Source organism: Aspergillus clavatus, genomic scaffold (genome assembly GCF_000002715.2).
Source record: "Aspergillus clavatus NRRL 1 1099423829805 genomic scaffold, whole genome shotgun sequence".
Taxonomy (NCBI): domain Eukaryota; kingdom Fungi; phylum Ascomycota; class Eurotiomycetes; order Eurotiales; family Aspergillaceae; genus Aspergillus; species Aspergillus clavatus.
In genome coordinates this window covers 4,044,758-4,062,457 of record NW_001517094.1, presented here as the reverse complement: position 1 = coordinate 4,062,457, position 17,700 = coordinate 4,044,758, and the positions used below count along the sequence as shown (strand labels likewise).

Below are 17,700 nucleotides of genomic sequence, written 5' to 3'. Positions count from 1 at the left end.
GCCTTTGCCCGCCTTTGGAATCACCTCCGCCGAAGCTCTCACTTGCTACTTCCTCACTGCCCAAATACAAGACAACCACCCCTTCCGCCATCAATCTTATTTAGAAACATCTCCAACGGCTTCCATTTCTGAACAACGTCGCATTATGAACCCATGAACTGATATTACCGCCGTAACCAATCTCAGTAATCCACACAGCCACTTCCCACCATGGCGGCTACCCGGCCGATCATCCTCAGATTCGAGAGCCGAAATGGCCAGTTTCGCCTCAGCGTCAGCCCACAGGAGCTGTTTCCCACATTAAAGCAGAAGGTAGCTCCATCAACGGCGTTGATGATTGTGCAATGGGCTTGTTCGTTGCTGACTATTCGACCTCTGCTAGATCCTAGAAAACCTCCCCAAAGATGTCGAACCATCTTCCATCACCTTGTCGAACAAACCCATAGGAACCGGAGGTGAAGAACGGTCACTGGATGGCTTGGAAGGTGTCTCGATTGAGCAGGTCGGCCTGAAGTGAGTATCTGGTGGTGTTATTCTCGTGTTCCGGCTGACAGTGGGCTACTTCGAAGGCACGGAGATAAGCTCTTCGTTGGCTACCAAGAAAGAAAAGGAGGAGAGACTACTCCGGCGAAAGCCCATGCTGCAGCGGACTCCCTGCGCCGTTTAAATGGAGCACTAGTGCCACAGACGGAGACTGTCACATTCCGGCCGCCCACCTCGTCCTCCGCAACGGTCAAGAATCCCTGGGAAGTCGTGCAACAGTCGCCGTTGGATGATAAACTGGATAAGAAAGATGGGAAGATCCAGCGCCCGCGTGATATGAAAATGTGCAAACACGGCCCCAAGGGCATGTGTGACTATTGCATGCCCCTCGAGCCATACGACCCCAAGTACCTCGCAGAGAAGAAGATCAAGCACCTGTCTTTCCACTCGTATATGCGGAAGATCAATGCTGCAACCAACAAAGCGGAGCTGAAAAGCTCGTTCATGCCGCCGCTCAGCGAGCCTTACTACCGGGTGCGGCACGACTGCCCCTCTGGTCACCCTCCGTGGCCGGAAGGCATCTGTACCAAGTGCCAGCCGAGCGCCATCAGTCTGCAGCCGCAGGAATTCCGCATGGTAGACCATGTGGAGTTCTCCTCGCCTGATCTGATCAACTCACTGCTCGACTTCTGGCGGAAATCCGGCTCCCAGCGGTTGGGCTTTTTGTACGGCACATACGAAGAGTATACCGAGGTGCCTCTTGGTGTTAAGGCAGTGGTACAGGCAATCTACGAGCCGCCACAAGTGGATGAGGTTGATGGGGTCACACTCCATGAATGGCCGAACGAGAAGGAAGTGGATGAGGTTGCGCGCTTATGTGGTCTGGAGAAAGTCGGAGTCATCTTCACGGATCTGCTTGATGCTGGGCGTGGAGACGGTTCGGTAGTATGCAAGCGGCACATTGATTCATACTATCTTTCGTCACTAGAAATCGCGTTCGCATCCCGGCTGCAGGCGCAATATCCAAAGACGACAAAGTGGAGCCGCACCGGCCGCTTCGGGTCGAATTTTGTGACCTGCGTACTCAGCGGAGATGAAGAAGGTGCTATCACCATCAGCTCCTATCAGGCGTCTGTATCTGCCGTGGAGATGGTGAGAGCTGATATCGTCGAACCGTCCGCTGAGCCGTCTGTCATGCTGGTGCAGTCGGAGGATGATGACAGCGACAACAAATCGCGGTACATCCCCGAGGTGTTCTATCGGAAGATTAACGAGTACGGCGTGAGTGCTCAGCAGAATGCGAAGCCCAGTTTTCCGGTCGAGTTCCTACTTGTCACCCTGACACATGGTTTCCCGACCGAATCGAACCCGTTATTCACGAAGAGTACCTTTCCAATCGAGAACCGTGAAGTGATTGGCGAAAGCCAGGACCTTCGCAGCGTTGCCAAAAAGCTAGTTTCCCACCGTGACTCGAATGAGGTAATCCCAGAGGTATCAGACTTTCACCTCCTGTGTTACCTCCACTCTCTGTCGACTTTCAGCAAGGTGAGTATCTCAAGGGAATCAGACCAACGCCAATAGGCTGCACTCCAAGATTACTAGAACCGTGACAACTAACCTCATGACTCCCCAGGACGAAGAAAAATTGCTCTGCCGCGTCGCAACGTCGCACGATCCCACGGAGGGCTTGAAGCTCATAAACACCCCCGGGTGGGCGACCCTGGTTACTATTCTTCAGGAAAGTGGTGAGCGCCCCCCTAAGCGCCCCTGGCTAAACCCGGCCGATCCTCCACGCCCTTTGTCCCAACAAGGGAAACGTCATCTCTCCTCCAGACCTGAATCTCCCAAGTCAGAGAGTGAACAGCTTGCTAAGAGGTTCAAGGGAGCTAGTCTAGAGTGAACCCGTGTCATTCCCCCGATGCCTTTCTCCGTGGCCCAGCCGACGTCCTTGTCCTTGGACACCCCCCGTGGCCCCGCGAGAGTCAAGACCCCCTGTCTCCTTTTCCATCATAAGAACTGCATCGAATGTGAGTGGGCTTGGTTCGTCGTGCGCTGGGCGAAGGGAACCATGTCTACAACCTGTCTACAACCTCTGAATAGACCAACGAGGTTCTTTTGAATAACGCCTTCTCCTCGAACTCACCCTAGCAAATTCAAACCTCTTGCATCCAATGCCTATATGACTTCACGAGCAAATCTTTACAATACGTGCATGAATGGCTCTGCGTCTATAGCAACGACTCTCCGTGAACCTCGTACCGTGCTTGTGCCGGCTGGGAAAATCTCGGTTGTACTCAATAGTCACTACAAAGGGTTCATGCTGTTTCTCGGAAGTGTTAGATAGAACTCAAGATATCACATCTGCAATTTTCGGTTCATCACATTATCGGAAAGCATAGACGCCATAGAAACTCACATTAGAACGGAAGAAAAATTCACAATCCTACTCATAAGACATCACGATCGTAAGACAATTTGGTTGGATACATTTACAACCCGCCATAATGCAAACGGAAGAAAAAGCCGCAGAGTGCATGAACCCAAGAAAGGAGCTGCCTGGCTGATCTTACTCTTCCCCCTTCAGCATTTCCCTCAATCTTTTCTTCAACAGGCGGCGACCCTCAGTCGTCTTCCAGACCTCGTGGGGCGCACCCTTGACGATATCCCACTGTTTCAGGTTCTTCGTGATTTTGGTCAACTCCTCCTGCGTCTTGGCCCACTTGTCGCTGCGGTGTACTTCGATCCCGGAGCTGACAACCATGAGCGCCGTATCAGGCATCTGAACGTGGCGCGCCGTCTGGACCTCCGCGGCGGTCATGGACTCGGCGACGAGGTTCTCCTGCAGCTTGGCCTTGAGGAACTTGCCGGTCTGGTACGCGCTGCGGCCGATAACGCGGTCCTCGCGCGTGTAGCCTTTGAAGATGGCGCCGGCGAGTCGGTCAAGGCCGAGTGGGGAGAGGATGCCGCGCAGCCAGAGCAGGAAGCCGCGGCCTGAGTTACCCACTTGGTTGAGGTAGTCTTCGTGCATGGCGTCGATAAGGAAGATCCCCTTTGTCTCGAGGAGGTGTCGGCTCGAGAAAATGCGGCTGTAGATGCCGCCGATGCCCGAGGAGACGAGGACCCAGGGTCCCTCTTCGCCAGCGAGCGCGAGCGCTTCGGAGAGTGCGTCAGCGGACATGCCGGCGGAGTGCGGGGATGGCGCGTTATCGGACCAGCCGTGTCCTGGCCGGTCCCAGTAGCAGTAGCGGTCGATGATGCCTTGCTGGTGGAGCTCATCGATGAATGGCTGCAGCGAGTGTTCCACGGGTCCTTCGCCACCTTCGAGGAGCACGGTTGGAGGCTGTTTACCATCGATGCCGTTGGTGATATTACCCACGCAGGCCAGGTGGACTTGGTAGTTTTCGCCGTTCACGTAGTACTTCTTACCGGGGGGAGCGAGGGAAGCATCCCGCGCGCGGATGATCAGAGTGGCAGTAAAGAGGACGGAGACAATGGCGATGACGACCATGAAGATTGTCTCGACTAGCACTGCAATCCATTCCCGAAGCGATCGACGGGTTTCCTCCCGCCCTGTCAAACGTTCTTCTTCTTCCTTTTTACCCCAGGCAACAATGCGACTCTGAAGAATATTGAAGATGGAGATCAAAGTGGCCCAGACGACGGAGGCGATTCCCACCCAGCCTTCTTCCACGCGGAGCCGGGGAACGCTGAGGATGATGCACATGTCCACCAAGAGGAAAACAGACAGCACTATCCCAGAAATAATCATCGGCTTTGAAGGCACGGTGAAGAATAGGAGCGCGATGATGAGATAACCGACAGTCAGTGTAGTATAGGCAAAGCTGAAAAAGCCGGAGCCACGGCTGTGCATCATAGGAGGGCTGACGAATAGGGAGACGAGCAAGAAAGTCCACCACACGAAACTAATCGCGAGGAAGAAAGAAGAGAAGGCTCTAAGGGCCCGAATGCTCCAGAGATTGTAGGGGGAGACCTGATGGAGAAGGAAGTCAGATAAGCGGTTCTTCGAGACACCCAAAGTCTCTACAAGATGTGACTTACTGCAGGATCATCAGGACTCAGGTAAGCTTGGTTGTCTCTTGGTAACAGTCGTGTCCGTTCATCGGCTTCATGGTATTGCTCTCTGGAGTGATTATCCCCTAGTTCATCCCTCTCGGAATCATCGTTTCTTTGCCAGAATGAAACCATCGTGCTCTGCGCGAAGTGCTATATCACCGGCAGCAGGATGTGATTCAAGAGTATAGAACCAAAAATATTTATTACCACCGTCAAGGGCTCTGATCGTGCAAGGTAAATCGGATGTCTGGTGTAAAGAAAGATGGAAGAATGTGCCACTCAGCGCCGGAACGATGGACTTCCTGCTGCGTTGAAGGAGTTGTTGACGTCATTGTATACGCACTCTGGACTTCTGGAGTCCATACAACGCAGGCTGATGCGCCAAGGACTGAGTTCGCCCTTTTGCCGCCCTGAAATGAGAGCAAAAAGCCTTGTTTTTATGACATCCAGATAGCCTATCTAGATACTAGATAGTCTAGTTGCCGCTACCAGCGTGCATGATCCACGATCCACGATCCTGGAGGCGACGATCAGACATCCTCAGCGGGCCGGAGAGATGAAGTCTTGGATACTCGGTGAGATCGGCATTTGAGCATCCGAAAGACATTTTGATTCCCACTGAAGAATAGTGCTCTGCACAATAGACCGTGATCGGTGATCGGGGATCGGGATCGGACTGGAATGGAGATTCTGTGCTTCTTCTGAGGATTGAGAATTCGATGCCCACGACCAACAGTGAAAGCTGGTCAGTCCAGCTCAAAGCCTGGTTGACACTCATTTTTCGAGTAAGGAACTGAATTAAAAACAAAGAAGCACGAATCCAATGAGAAAGAAATTAGTGTTCATTTCATCAAAGTAACCGATCAAAAGCATCTGATCAAGGTGGTTGTGATGCTGAAGAGAGGCAGATTTGGTGAGGAGAGAGGAGAACGTGGGGAGGAGGGGTTTTGCCTAATTAGGAAATGGCACCATGACGACTGTCTCGTCCATCGACAACTTCTTAGATACTGCAGATTCTCGTTCCTCAGTCAGCATAAACCATCACTATCAGAGACATCAGGTACAGGTGTCATGAGCTCAGTATTGTAGTCGTGAGTTTCTACTTCCATCCCTGCCAGATCCAATGGGTCGAATGTCATGATGGTCACTGTTGACCCCTCCATGGATCATGGGTTCCCCCCTGCCACGCCCACAACGCATATGTCTCGCTGGCATCTCAGCCAGCACCCATAAATCAGGTCCTGACTGTAAAATAGAGACTCATATACTCCAGCAAGCGTAGTAATATTCATGAGCGACCTTCACAAATCGTTTGCCAAGTCAAAATTGGCCAAATTGCCGCCCGAGGCTCCTGCTACCTTCGATTCCTCGTCGATGAACCCTCACGATGAAACCAGTCATGACGATGATTCCTCATCAGTATCATCGGCGGGGACCGTGATTCCGTCACCGAGCAGGCAGCTCTTTGCTCGAACGAGACAAGGGTACGTGAACGCACTCTTGCCACACGTCTCCCGAGTGACAGGTTAACGAACCAGGTACCAGATCATCTGCATCATCCTCGTTGAGCTGGAAAGACTTCTTCACCAAAGAGCTCTATTTGACACAAGAAACGGACAGTCTCCGTATCGTCCACCATGTGTATCTCACACCACCCACCGATTCGGGCCCGCTCTTTGTCATGCACCATGGAGCGGGTTCGTCGGGTCTATCATTTGCGAACTGTGCGGAGGAAATCCGCAAGATCCTCCCTAAAGCAGGAATCCTGTCGCTCGATGCGCGCGACCACGGCCGCACGTCCGTGCAAAGGGAGGATGGAGGCGAGGTCGAGCTAGATCTCAGCCTGGACACCCTCCACCGCGATCTGGTCTATGTCGTTCGCAAGACCCAAACGGAGATGGGTTGGAAGGATCTGCCGGATCTGGTTCTCGTCGGCCACAGCCTGGGAGGCGCTGTGATCACTGACGTTGCAAAGAAGGGCGAGCTGGGCTCCAAGCTACTGGCTTATGCGGTCTTGGATGTTGTCGAGGGTATGCCTGACCAACCACGGCCTTTTTTCTTATTTCTCCCATGGTCATTATATGTCTAATGCGAGACAGGCTCCGCGATGGATGCTCTACAGAGCATGGAGAAATACCTCTCCACTCGCCCGTCAAAATTTCCTTCGTTGACATCAGGCATTGAGTGGCAGTACGTTCCACCCTTGTTCTCCTTTCCAACACCACACACTGACCACCTGTAACAGTACCCGTTCTCGAACAATCAGAAACAGAGCCTCAGCAAGAGTCTCCGTCCCATCCTTGTTGTACGAGGAGGAAAACCCCACCGACCCTTCAAAGCCATGGGTCTGGCGGACCAACCTCTCAGCAACGAAACCATTCTGGGAAGACTGGTTCGTCGGCCTGAGTCGCAAGTTCCTCGAGGCCCGCGGGGGGAAACTCCTCCTCCTAGCCGGGACAGACAGACTTGACAAGGAGTTGATGATTGGGCAAATGCAGGGTACGCGAAGATGTTTTGTTACATTCGTTCTCTTCCATCATCCACGTTCTGATCCGAAGGGGCTAATTAACATACGACGGGCAGGCAAATACCAACTTCAAGTTCTCCCGGGGGCAGGCCATTTCGTCCAGGAAGACGAGCCCACCAAGACTGCCCAGATCCTGGTAGACTTTTACAAACGGAACGATCGAAGTGCCCTTGTGCTTCCGCCCAAGGTGGCAGACATGCAGGCTTCTGCCGCTATGAAGAAGGGCGCTGGTGCGCCTGGGGGATTCCCCAGCGGGAGTTCGGTGGGTCCATTCAAGAAAACATAAGACGAGTCAATGCATTGTCTTTTCATGTATAATGCACTGTAAATAAGAGGTAAAGCCTATGTGCAGGTCTACAATGAATCCAAACCAGGGCCCCAGAACCTTTTTTTCATATTTCCCTATTAAAAAAAAAAAGATTGAGCATTCTCCCAATATAACACCGATGCCGTCTCCACCACGACGCCGCCAAATTGTCAAGCCGTCAATTACATGCAAGCCTGATCATAATCGATAGTCCAATGAGCCTTGGAATATGCAAGGAAAAGGGAAGGAAATAAAAGAAAACACGATACGGGTATCTGACGCCACTTTTGCAACGTAAGTCAACTGACACGGTCCATCAAGGAAGATAAGCGCCGCCGGCAATGATGAGGTTCATGTTGGTAAACTTCACTTTGTAGACTGGGCTTTTCTTCGTCGGGAAGGCGCTGATCTGGTCGGGAGTCACCACAAAATCCTTTCCTTTCTTCTTGCCCATGCCGGGAGCAACCGATGTGGCCGACTGCGTGGTAGTAACAGCAGCATTGCCAGCATCGATCTTCGCGCCTGAACCGCCCTCGCCAACCACGCGGCCCTGAGCCGGTTCTTGCGCGGGCCCCGTGACATCCCATACACGCACCGTGCCGTCCGCACCGCCGGAGACGAGGACCGTCGACTCAACGCTCCAGCTAAGAGACCAGATACCTCCTTTTCCATGACCGCGCATGCGCTTCAATAACCTTCCTGGGGCCAAATCCCACATCAGGATTGACCCTTGGTCATCGGCAGATGCGAGAAGCTTGCCATCCCTGCTGCAAGCCAGGGCTGTGATGTTACCGGTGTGGCCAGTAAACATACGGACGGCATTGCCGGTCGTTACCGCCCACATACGTACAGTGTGATCGGAACTGCCCGTAAAGATGTATGCGGAATTCGGGTGGAAACAAATGCAGTCCACATCCTGATCATGGCCGACGAATATGCGCTGCTGACGAATGTGGTCTGTAACCCAAAGACGAGCGGTTTTATCGTGCCCACTAGAAACGAAGTAGTGTCCGAAAGGCCCCCATTGAATGTCCCAAACGGGCTGGTCATGACCCTTGTAAACGACCATACATTGCCACAGATCAAGAGACCAAAGCCGGATGGTCCTATCCGCAGATGATGAGAGCAGCCAGCGCGCATTGGTCGGGGCTCCAGCGTTTTCTGAGCGAGTGGCGGATGGGGCAAATGCTACGGCGTAAACTGGGCCAGAGTGACCGATCAGACGACGCGAGTTTGAGGGAGGCGCATCATCCACGTCGTACGTAGTTTGAATCTTCTTTCCATCCATACTCCAGACACGAATATATGACTCCTGCATACCAGCTGCAACGAGCATATTGTCATCTGAGAAATCTAGGCAGTTGATTCTATGCTATAATCAGTAATGTGATCCAGTCAAGCCCGAGTTTTACTTACCCATCATAGGTGTTATGAAAGGTGAACATGCAAACGCTGACCGCAGGACCGACTCCACCCGTCCGGCCTTCGATCCGGAATCGATCACGATTCTCTTTCACTTTTTGAACTTCCATGGCTACATCGCGCGCAGTGGAAGGAGGATAAGGGATATCCGCGCGTGTCGGAGCCTCTTCGTCTTCCTCCTTTTTGATCATCTGGTCAAACTCCTGCACGAGGCTGTTGGATCCCGGGGGCGGAGGATTTCTCATATCTTCGTCTGCCAGCTCTCCCCTGACGTCGGTCTCGAGTGTCTGTTCCATGGGGAGTTTACCCAGTCTGAGCCTGGGCAAAGTACCGGCCATTGCCGGGTTGTCGCCAGTGTATGCCGATCCGGGATGATGACCAGGGATACCTTCGTCTTCTGCTGGAAAGGTTTGCCCGTCACTGGCTTGGCCGAGCATAGCAGCAAAGCTGAATCGATCATCGGAAGCACGCTCTTTAGTAATAATGGTACAATAGCTGCTCAAGATAGCGGACATAACAGAACCCCCCTCTTTCTGCTTGCTCTCCAAGAATTGCATGAGGTTTGAAAACGCTGGATTACTGAGGACTAGGCGGTACTTGTTGTTGCGATAGAGTTTGGCCGTCGAATTATCCTGCACATGCTCTGGCAAATTAATGGGTTCTAGTTTGCGGACGTCCTCAGTGTGCTCTGGAAGAAACAGATTCTTATTCATCTCGAAGAACTGTTTCGCGTCTTGGGGATAATATGAAGTAACCATGTTGAGAAAAGAGTAGACGAAAAGTGGCCACAGGACACGCCTAAGCTCGGGTTTGTATAGGTCTAAATTATCCTCAACCCAAACTTTGAGCAAGTCTAATGCGTGTTCAGATTAGTATGCGCCCAGCTGTAATGATGCCAAATTTTACTAACCGAACCCAAGCCTGTACTTGGGCCGCGCATCCTCGCCCAGAGGAGGCAAAGGTCGGCCATCGATTTCTTGATTAGCCGATTCCATGCGCAGCATGGCTTCAGTTCGGCTGTAGCCTTTCTTGGCCAAATAATCAATGACCTGAGGGTAAAAAGTTAGCAACTGACAAAGCTGGGATCGGTGCATGTCGTCTTTCAAGAAAGGCCCGAAACATTGAGAGGCAAGCAGAATAGTTCTTCGTCTCTGAACAACCTGAGCGAGTAGACAAAGTTCATAACAAGCGCTCAAAAGCGTCGTATCCAGTGAAAGGCCAGATATCTGGCGCAAACAACCATAGCGCAGCATGTTTGCACTCCTGATCAAAAGACGGAAAGTTCCAAAACGGACACCTTCGGAAGGAGATCTCATGGCCAACTACCTGGGCTCACTTCTACACAGAGCCTCAAGTGCAGCCATGGTCGCACAGCAGGAACATATAGATCCCCAACCTCAGACCAACATCGCAATACTCGTGTTCCAGCTCCAAAGGCGAGGATCCCAGCGCAAGAAAGGATGGTTGCGCGCACAGCACAGGGTTAAACAGAACAACCAAGACTTACTATTTGATTCAGATTCTGTTGCGACATCGCACCACTCGGTGGTGGAGGTGGTGGCCCTGGTGTCGGCGTGCCGACTGGGGTAGTAGCACCCATCGGCTGCTGGGGAGGCATAGACATTCCACCACCGCCGGGGCCGATACTTGCACTTCGAGGTGCAGGGCTCGGGGCCCCGCCTGGCGCAGACATAGCGCTGTGTGTCCAGATACAGACGGACGCTCCTTCGTCAAAGCCAAAGGCAGCGATGTTGTTTGAAAGAGAAGAAGGGAAAGTGATAGGCGGATTCAATAAAATGGGAGGCTTGCGATGTCACGTTTCTGATATTGGACTAGTCTGGATTTGAACTAGCGCAAGTAATCTGACTTAGGTAAGCGAACTGTCAACTTGCAGCATCATAGCACGTGATAAACAGCTATTCCTCCATCTGCGGGTTACTTTGACCTTACTTTCCGTTGACCTGGCATTGAGATAAAGTTTCTAGTGCGAGTCTAGCAAGATCACAGAGATGGCTGAGAGCGGGAACTCCGGACAATCTGACCAAGTATTCACCTCAGCGGATCGCATCCGACAACTTAACGAAGTGGACAAGGTAAGAGTGTACCTCCGCAAAGCGTTCACTCCAACACATTCAGAACACGCAACATCCCCCAGAACTTCCATGATCACCAGCTTACAGTGAAATGCTAACCCATCCCCAAGGATGTGGCAAGACTGATCCACTCCGCCGGCCTCGCAGTCCAAGCCCTGACCAACGCTAGATCGACCGATACCTCATCCACCGACAGCTCACTTGAGTCGCATAAAGCGCGGTTCCGAGAAGCTACGTCGCAATACTTTGCGCTCCTCTCTTCTATCGATGTCAGACTGCGCCGTCAAGTGTACGCGCTCGAAGAAGCCAACATCCTTGCCCCAGAGTCGACTTCTAGAGCGGGCGATCTAGCCGGTGCGGGCAGCGCGGCAGCCACAGGTGCATCGAACCCGCTGGATGTCAGCTGGCTTAACAGCAGGAAGGATACCGTAGGGAAAGACAAGGAGGCTGAGCTGTGGGCCGCAGCTAGGGGATTTGTCGAGCAGGTTGGCAAAACCTCGACTGTTGACGTGAAGATGGAGGATGGTCAGGAGAAGATGGAGGTCGATTGAATCCTGATGCTGAGGGGGTGGTTATCGCCTGTTTTTAAGGCTACATGTGCAACCGGCTGCAAGTCCTTTTGTCCATCTTTCGCTGCCTCAATGCTTTTCTGAAGGGAAGGGACCCAGGAGTAATGAGTCCCTTTTTAGGATAGTAGTGTTTTTATGATACCCAATGTATTCGAGTTGAAGCACATTCATCCATAATATGAACATTGAGAATGAATGCAGCTGAAAATAATCTTAGGTAGAACTGACGCTATCTACTGAAAACGCAGCCCTTCACAGAACGAGAACCATCGAGCTTGACAGATTGCGGTGAAGGCTATGGCGGAATGCGAAATCGAACTAGAACCAGGCAGGCCAAAGAAAAAATGACATGTACAGATGCTACTTGAGCAGAACAAAAGCAACGGCTGCCTAGCATATTACCGCTGCATAGACCGAATCATTTCCAGATGCGCAGCCTTCTCCTTGTTGGTTTCCGACAGCGGTGCGAGGCCTGGATCTCTCGTTAGAAAAAGAAATCATCCATATATCCGATTTCAAGGAAAGCTTACTGCGAAGTTCACCGACGACATCCTTGGCTTTTCCAAAGTAGACCTCCTCTGCACCACGCCCCGTTAGCATATGGAATAGAGTGAGTTTTTTTTTTTTTTTTTTTTCCAGTGCATCTACGTAGGGGCAACATACGCAGCAGGTTCCGCATCTTCAACTCCATATCCTCAACGAGTCTACCCACGTTGGCGACATGGCTCGCATCCGACTCCACGGGCAAATCCACCTCCATCTGTCGGGTCATGTTACCACTCAGGTCCATCTCGCCGAGGGCCTCGTTCTCGTTCGCCAGGTGCAGGATAACCGTGCTCGTGAGCTTGTAGTGTGACATGCGCGCCCGGTCGGTGGCCTCAAAGACATGGATGCTGTCCCATTCCCCTGAGCTCTTCGCCCCGGGTGTAACTCCTGCCCACCAAGATGTCAGCAAAAACCAACTCCTTCCTCCGGCAAATAATCAAAGTCCCCAAACCTACCCTTCTTCAACAGAATCACACCCGCAAACCCATCATCCAGATCCCAGAAGTACACGCTTCCCACCCCGCCCTCGTAGTACAGCTCGCGGTAGACATCGAAAGCCTCGTTAGCAGCAACCTCGAGCTTCCTCACACGCTCACTCGGAACAGTCCCGTCCTCCAGGGGCGGATCAAATTCATTGCTCCATGGCGACCGGTAGCTATCCCCGTCGCGGTTGTAGTCGCAGAGCAGGTAGTCGCGCTTTGTCTTTGAGCACCGGCGGATCTCGAGAGGCTGGTCGACGGAGGAAAGAAGGTCCTCGGTGAGGTCTGGAACGATCTTTGTAATGGCTTGCAGGTTCTCTTTTGTATCGCGGGGGTTGAGGCGTCGAAGGAGGTCGCTAGAGGGCGATTGTTATGGTCAGCTTCGACTGTTGGTCTCCGAGCGGGGTTATGCTTTGGCTGTTCCAAAGGGGGAGTGGAATAGGGACGGGGGTCATTTGATGATGAGGCACTGGTGAGTAGGATCTCAATACATACAGCGCACTATCGAACTGGATGTCGGCCATGATTGAATGATGTTTGTGAGGTTCTTGGGAGTTGTATAGCTCGACTGTTGTGACGCTGGATCTCCAAGTTGGCCCGCTTGAGCTGCGTGCGCGGAGTAACTCGGATGTGGCAATTACCACCGGCCCAGAAACATGGCAACTCTACCCTACAGCTCGCCATTGCTCTTGTGCATTTGGGAAGGACAACAATCAGAATGATGTTCTATTCCAAGTGAGGGTATCGGGGTATACATCTAAAAAACTATCTCCTACTTCCCAAAAGTGTTATTTCCAGAACAGCTAAAATTGTGTACAGTCGTGCCAGCCCAAATCATTCATCGCTGTCATCACCAAGAACGAACCTATTCCGTTTGCGAGGAGTGGTACGCTCTGCATTGCGATTGATAAGTGTGTCGAAATCGGGGAGATCAAAGTCCGATTCAAGATCGTCTTGACTTATTTGCGATGAGTAGAATGGTTTGGGGTTCTGATGTCCCAGCAGGGATGCCAGCTCGTTGGGAACCGTTGGTTCCAAGATGCCATCATCAACGAGACCCTCACGAATCGGTGCGAGAGTGGATTGTGTTTGAGGAGGCTGTGCTTTCGAGGGTCGAGATACGCCTACGGATAGTTTCTTATTCTGCCTAGGGCGAGCAGATTCCTGGACGAGCACTGAGTCCTCCGGCCGCTTGCTTGACTCCAAAGCCAAAATATCCTTGTAGCGGCTTTCACAGTCAGCGCCCACCTGATGCATTTTCTGTAGGGTTCCGATCATGCGGCTGGTGAGGGCCCCATGCTTAACAGCTCTGGTAGGTCTTGGAACAGACTGTAGGCGAGGATAGGCGTCAACACGGGGGTTACGGATGAACTGTGGACTCGTGCCTCCGATATGACAGTAGCGGCGCTCGAGATCATTCTGCTGGCTTGGAGTCAGAAGGACCTCTTCCAGAGCAGGGATCGCAACAGGTTCAGGGGTCGGTTTACGGATAGTAGTTTGTTTGTCTGTCTTCTTCGCCCCTTTGTTCCCTGTGAGACTCGACGCTTTGGAAAAGCCAGTTTCGACATCGTCGGGCATGTGGAACTTCTTTGGAGGTCTTTTGGGGGGCCGCGCTCGCCTTTTTGGCTCCGGCAAGTCCGCCTGTGTGTTCTCTACCGGAATATCGATTTGCTTTTTATCAGCCGTAGGCCGAATCCCTGGAGGCAAGATGCGAGGAGAAGTATCGTCGTGGAAGGCGAATCGGGTCCCGCTGGCAATCATTTCTTGCATTTTTTCGTAGTTGTCCTTGGCCCTGATATAAGACTCCTCTTCTTTGCCCTGCATCAGAAGTAGGACTATGTTACCCGCCCTTTTACGGCCCGTACGACCCATGCGCTGAAGCATTCGAATTGGAGACGCCGAAGAATCGTAACAGACAATGAGATCCACCTCACCGATGTCAAGGCCTTCTTCACCAATTGATGTTGCGACGATTGTGTTGTAGTCCCCTTTCTTGAACTTCTGCACGATGCTCAATTGTGTTTTTTGATCCATTCCCTCTGAACCCTTCGCGCTACTCTGGCCCACGAAGACGTGGGGTCGAATCAAGGGTTCATAACGTTTTAGAACTCTGACTATTTCTTCGGCACTGTCACGAAAATGTGCGAAGACCATGATGCGTGTTGCCGATCGAGTGTGGTTCCCATCCGCGCCCGAGCCTTCGCCAGCATCCATGAAGTGATTCAGGACAACCTGTTTCAGGTATTCCAACTTGGGATGACCAATGAATTCTGGATTTTTGGTCCAGGGCTGAAGATGGTTCATGAGCTTCTTGAAGCTTTCGTCTTGAACAATCTGGCGTTGATACTTTCCTCCTTTTTGCCCGTCAGTGTTGGACCGGAAATGCACGAGATGCCGGTAGAAGGGAGTGATGCCGTGGTACTTGAGGAGATCGATAGCGTGCGCGAGACTTGCAAGGACGGTGAAGATCGCGTTCACCTTTCCCTTCAACCCATAATTTGCATTTCTGCCCGCGTCAGAGAGCATCCATTGCTGCCGGGCTTTGGTGAGACCAAATGGGGTAAGCGCCATAGGATCTTTCCCCCAATAAGCATTAAGACTGCAAAGCTGGTCGACAAGAGGCTGTAATGTACGAGAGAACAAGTCCATGCACAATACCATTTCATCGGAATTTTGAAATGTCTGTACGTCGGTGTTTCGAGCATGAACGTATTCACGGATGTCGAGCGACTGCTCAGTGCGTATCTCAACCTTGGCGATATCCAGCCCGTCGATGACAGCTTGTACTGACTCCACGGTTGAGCCGGGCGTTGCGGTAAGCGCGAGAACCCGAAAGCTCTTGTTGTATCTCTTGATAAATTTCACGACTTCCACATATGCATAACCACCGGTGGCACGGTGCGCTTCGTCCACCACCAGCAGGACGATTCGCTTGGGATCAGCTATCCCAGATTTGAGATCATTAATCAGGGTTTGAGGAGTCATGAAGAAGACACGCTTGGCCTTCCATTCCTCCGCGCGGATGCCTGGCGCGGCTTCGCCCGTGAGCATCGTTGTTTGGGATCGGGGGATACCGGCGATCCCGAAGCATGCAGAGATCTGTTGAGAAACCAGAGGTTTGGTTGGCGCTACGAAGATAATCTGGGAGCTCTTAGTCCACCGATACCAGTTTAGCATGATAGTCGCTGCAATGAAGGTCTTTCCCAAGCCAGTCGGTAGTGCGACTAGCAGGTTATGGAATAGACCTCGTTGAGTAATGTTGAACTGATAGTCTCTCGTCTTCCCCAGGTTGGTTGGGTAGATCCAGGTATTTAAAGCCTCCTCGTCGAGTTTGTGGTGTGTTGGAGCTTCATTCTTGTCCGGTGGAGAGAAGACCTGCTCACCCCTTGGAATAGAAGCTTCCGAGGCACGCGCAGTCATACCAAATAATGTGGATTGACGTAAGCCCAATGGGCGGTTGGTACTGAATTGCGATTGTACTGGGCCCCTTAGTGCTGCTTGAGAGTTGGATCTGGGTGGTGAAAGCGAAAGGTCGGAATCAAAAGCATCATCCGGTATGTCATCCACATCGAATGGCACGTCTGCGACATGCTGTTTCTGCGCATTCGAGGGTACTGCGGCAGTTCTTGTTGCCGAACTTTTGTCCACCATTGCGGATGTAGGTCCGCAATTCTCCTCTTCGAACGAGCGCAGCGATGCTGCGATTGCAGCCTCTATCTCTTTCTCGTCATCACGGTACTGGTCTGCGCGACTCGCTGGTATAGTCATGGTTGCTGGAGGCTTGGGAGTAGGAGGTTCAGGATCGGGTTTCTTCCATCTGGGCCCTCGGATCATTTCAGGTGGCGATGGGGGTTGGGTCAACTGTGTGACAAAAATATTCTCCTGGTAATTACTATGCTTTGGAACGAAGACCTTGTACCTAGAGGTCTTTTCGACATTTTCGAAGTCGATTCCCTCAAATAACGCATGGTCGGGGGAAGGCAATTCATCTTCTTCGTCTCGGTCAATAAAACTATCAGATCCTAATGCATTCACAGAGTCAGATTCGAGTCTTCTGGTGACGATGTTCTTATCATAGCTTGCCTTCCGAGTCGCCAGCATCCAAGCGCCGGCGCTTTGCTGGACGAGCGTTCACCCTGGGCGTTGTAACAACAAAGTCATCAATTTCGTCGTCAAAAGAGTCGGCGGAACCATTGTCAGAATCGGACATGTCGTGGTCTCTGTTTATCCATAAAACAACCCGGGACTATCCAATACTCCAAGCTGGCTTATTATTGTTATGTGAAGCCCTACAGACGTGACGCGGTATCGCGACATCACGTGCCTCTAATTGATATTTGTTCTGTTTGCTTCATATGGAGTTATCTACTGACTACTCCAGTCTCCAAGTCTCCAAGTCTCCAACTCCTGGTCTTAACTCTTAAGTGAATCAGTGGCGGCGCACGTTCCTTTTCGCTTCTCGCTGACGAGAGAAGAGACGGAGACCATTTTAGCAGCTCCACTTGGAACATACGATCATTACAGTATGCTTGACTCAACGCAGAAGATTCGAGATATCTAGATGTTGCTTGGTGGTCCCATAGGCACTACATTGCAGGAGTGTGTTGCTGTCACCATGAAGCTTTGCAGGAGTGCCTCCTTGACGGACCCGTTATTGTTGTTTCAGAGCCACAGCCTCATTTCCACACAGGATGAGAGATCACAGTTGCACAGGCTTTTAAGAGGTCCAATGAAACCTGGTCCGCGCCCGCTGATACCTGAACTAGACTATATTTTTAGTTATTTTTGGCAGTTTTTGCCTGAGATTTCTGCGCTTTGAATTCCGACCCCAGATTTATCGGCATCCACTTTTGCCTTCCACCACTATCCACAATCTTCACTAAGTTGTTCTGACTTTTATGACCGATCTGGATGTCTCTGGTTTCCTTCGTCTCTCGTTATCCAAGAGAGTACGGATAGGCAAGGGTCGCCTCCAAACTAACTGGACGAAGACAGTTACACAGAATGTTGGTCTTCCACCGAGGTTGGTTTTTTATCGTGGTGATCCATCATGGTTGCCTGTGTCTGTCTGAGTGTCTATCAGTGTCACTGTGTCAGCCAACTCAACCTCAGGTGGCTTGCTTCAAGAATAGCAACTGGTGGCGCTCGTTTTCCTCAGTTGCCTCTCCCTACAGTGTAGACGACTTCACGAGAGGGTTCT

General features: G+C 51.8%; 7 protein-coding genes across 7 annotated transcripts, besides 2 other annotated features; 3 read left to right on the top strand and 4 right to left on the bottom strand.

The window, feature by feature from the left end:
- Nucleotides 1–210: 210 nt before the first annotated feature.
- On the top strand, nt 211–2,383 carry npl4 (nuclear protein localization protein 4; the record flags this gene model as incomplete). The annotated part of the gene is made up of 4 exons (XM_001269852.1): nt 211–312; nt 383–513; nt 570–2,028; nt 2,051–2,383. The coding sequence occupies 4 exons, from the start codon at nt 211–213 to the stop codon at nt 2,381–2,383; spliced, it is 2,025 nt and encodes a 674-aa protein (XP_001269853.1).
- Nucleotides 2,384–3,049: 666 nt separating this feature from the next.
- ACLA_031590 (uncharacterized protein) lies at nt 3,050–4,689 on the bottom strand (the record flags this gene model as incomplete). The annotated part of the gene is made up of 2 exons (XM_001269851.1): nt 3,050–4,474; nt 4,543–4,689. The coding sequence occupies 2 exons, from the start codon at nt 4,687–4,689 to the stop codon at nt 3,050–3,052; spliced, it is 1,572 nt and encodes a 523-aa protein (XP_001269852.1).
- Nucleotides 4,690–5,847: 1,158 nt separating this feature from the next.
- ppe1 (carboxylesterase-mitochondrial 37S ribosomal protein YmS2) lies at nt 5,848–7,370 on the top strand (the record flags this gene model as incomplete). Its single annotated transcript, XM_001269850.1, has 5 exons — nt 5,848–6,041; nt 6,103–6,587; nt 6,657–6,747; nt 6,803–7,056; nt 7,141–7,370. The coding sequence occupies 5 exons, from the start codon at nt 5,848–5,850 to the stop codon at nt 7,368–7,370; spliced, it is 1,254 nt and encodes a 417-aa protein (XP_001269851.1).
- A 337-nt stretch (nt 7,371–7,707) lies between these two features.
- ACLA_031570 (putative transcription initiation factor TFIID subunit) lies at nt 7,708–10,506 on the bottom strand (the record flags this gene model as incomplete). The annotated part of the gene is made up of 4 exons (XM_001269849.1): nt 7,708–8,758; nt 8,808–9,666; nt 9,724–9,862; nt 10,321–10,506. 4 exons carry the CDS (start codon nt 10,504–10,506, stop codon nt 7,708–7,710), a joined length of 2,235 nt encoding a protein of 744 aa, XP_001269850.1.
- Nucleotides 10,507–10,822: 316 nt separating this feature from the next.
- On the top strand, nt 10,823–11,457 carry ACLA_031560 (mediator of RNA polymerase II transcription subunit 11; the record flags this gene model as incomplete). The annotated part of the gene is made up of 2 exons (XM_001269848.1): nt 10,823–10,906; nt 11,017–11,457. The coding sequence occupies 2 exons, from the start codon at nt 10,823–10,825 to the stop codon at nt 11,455–11,457; spliced, it is 525 nt and encodes a 174-aa protein (XP_001269849.1).
- A 416-nt stretch (nt 11,458–11,873) lies between these two features.
- cap2 (F-actin-capping protein subunit beta) lies at nt 11,874–13,024 on the bottom strand (the record flags this gene model as incomplete). The annotated part of the gene is made up of 5 exons (XM_001269847.1): nt 11,874–11,947; nt 12,006–12,053; nt 12,139–12,408; nt 12,477–12,856; nt 12,996–13,024. The coding sequence occupies 5 exons, from the start codon at nt 13,022–13,024 to the stop codon at nt 11,874–11,876; spliced, it is 801 nt and encodes a 266-aa protein (XP_001269848.1).
- Nucleotides 12,091–12,110: a microsatellite.
- Nucleotides 13,025–13,334: 310 nt separating the features above from the next.
- Nucleotides 13,335–16,710, bottom strand: mph1 (3'-5' DNA helicase; the record flags this gene model as incomplete). Its single annotated transcript, XM_001269846.1, is given in 2 exon segments — nt 13,335–16,619; nt 16,636–16,710. 2 exon segments carry the CDS (start codon nt 16,708–16,710, stop codon nt 13,335–13,337), a joined length of 3,360 nt encoding a protein of 1,119 aa, XP_001269847.1.
- Nucleotides 16,711–16,876: 166 nt separating this feature from the next.
- Nucleotides 16,877–16,904: a microsatellite.
- Nucleotides 16,905–17,700: the final 796 nt, after the last annotated feature.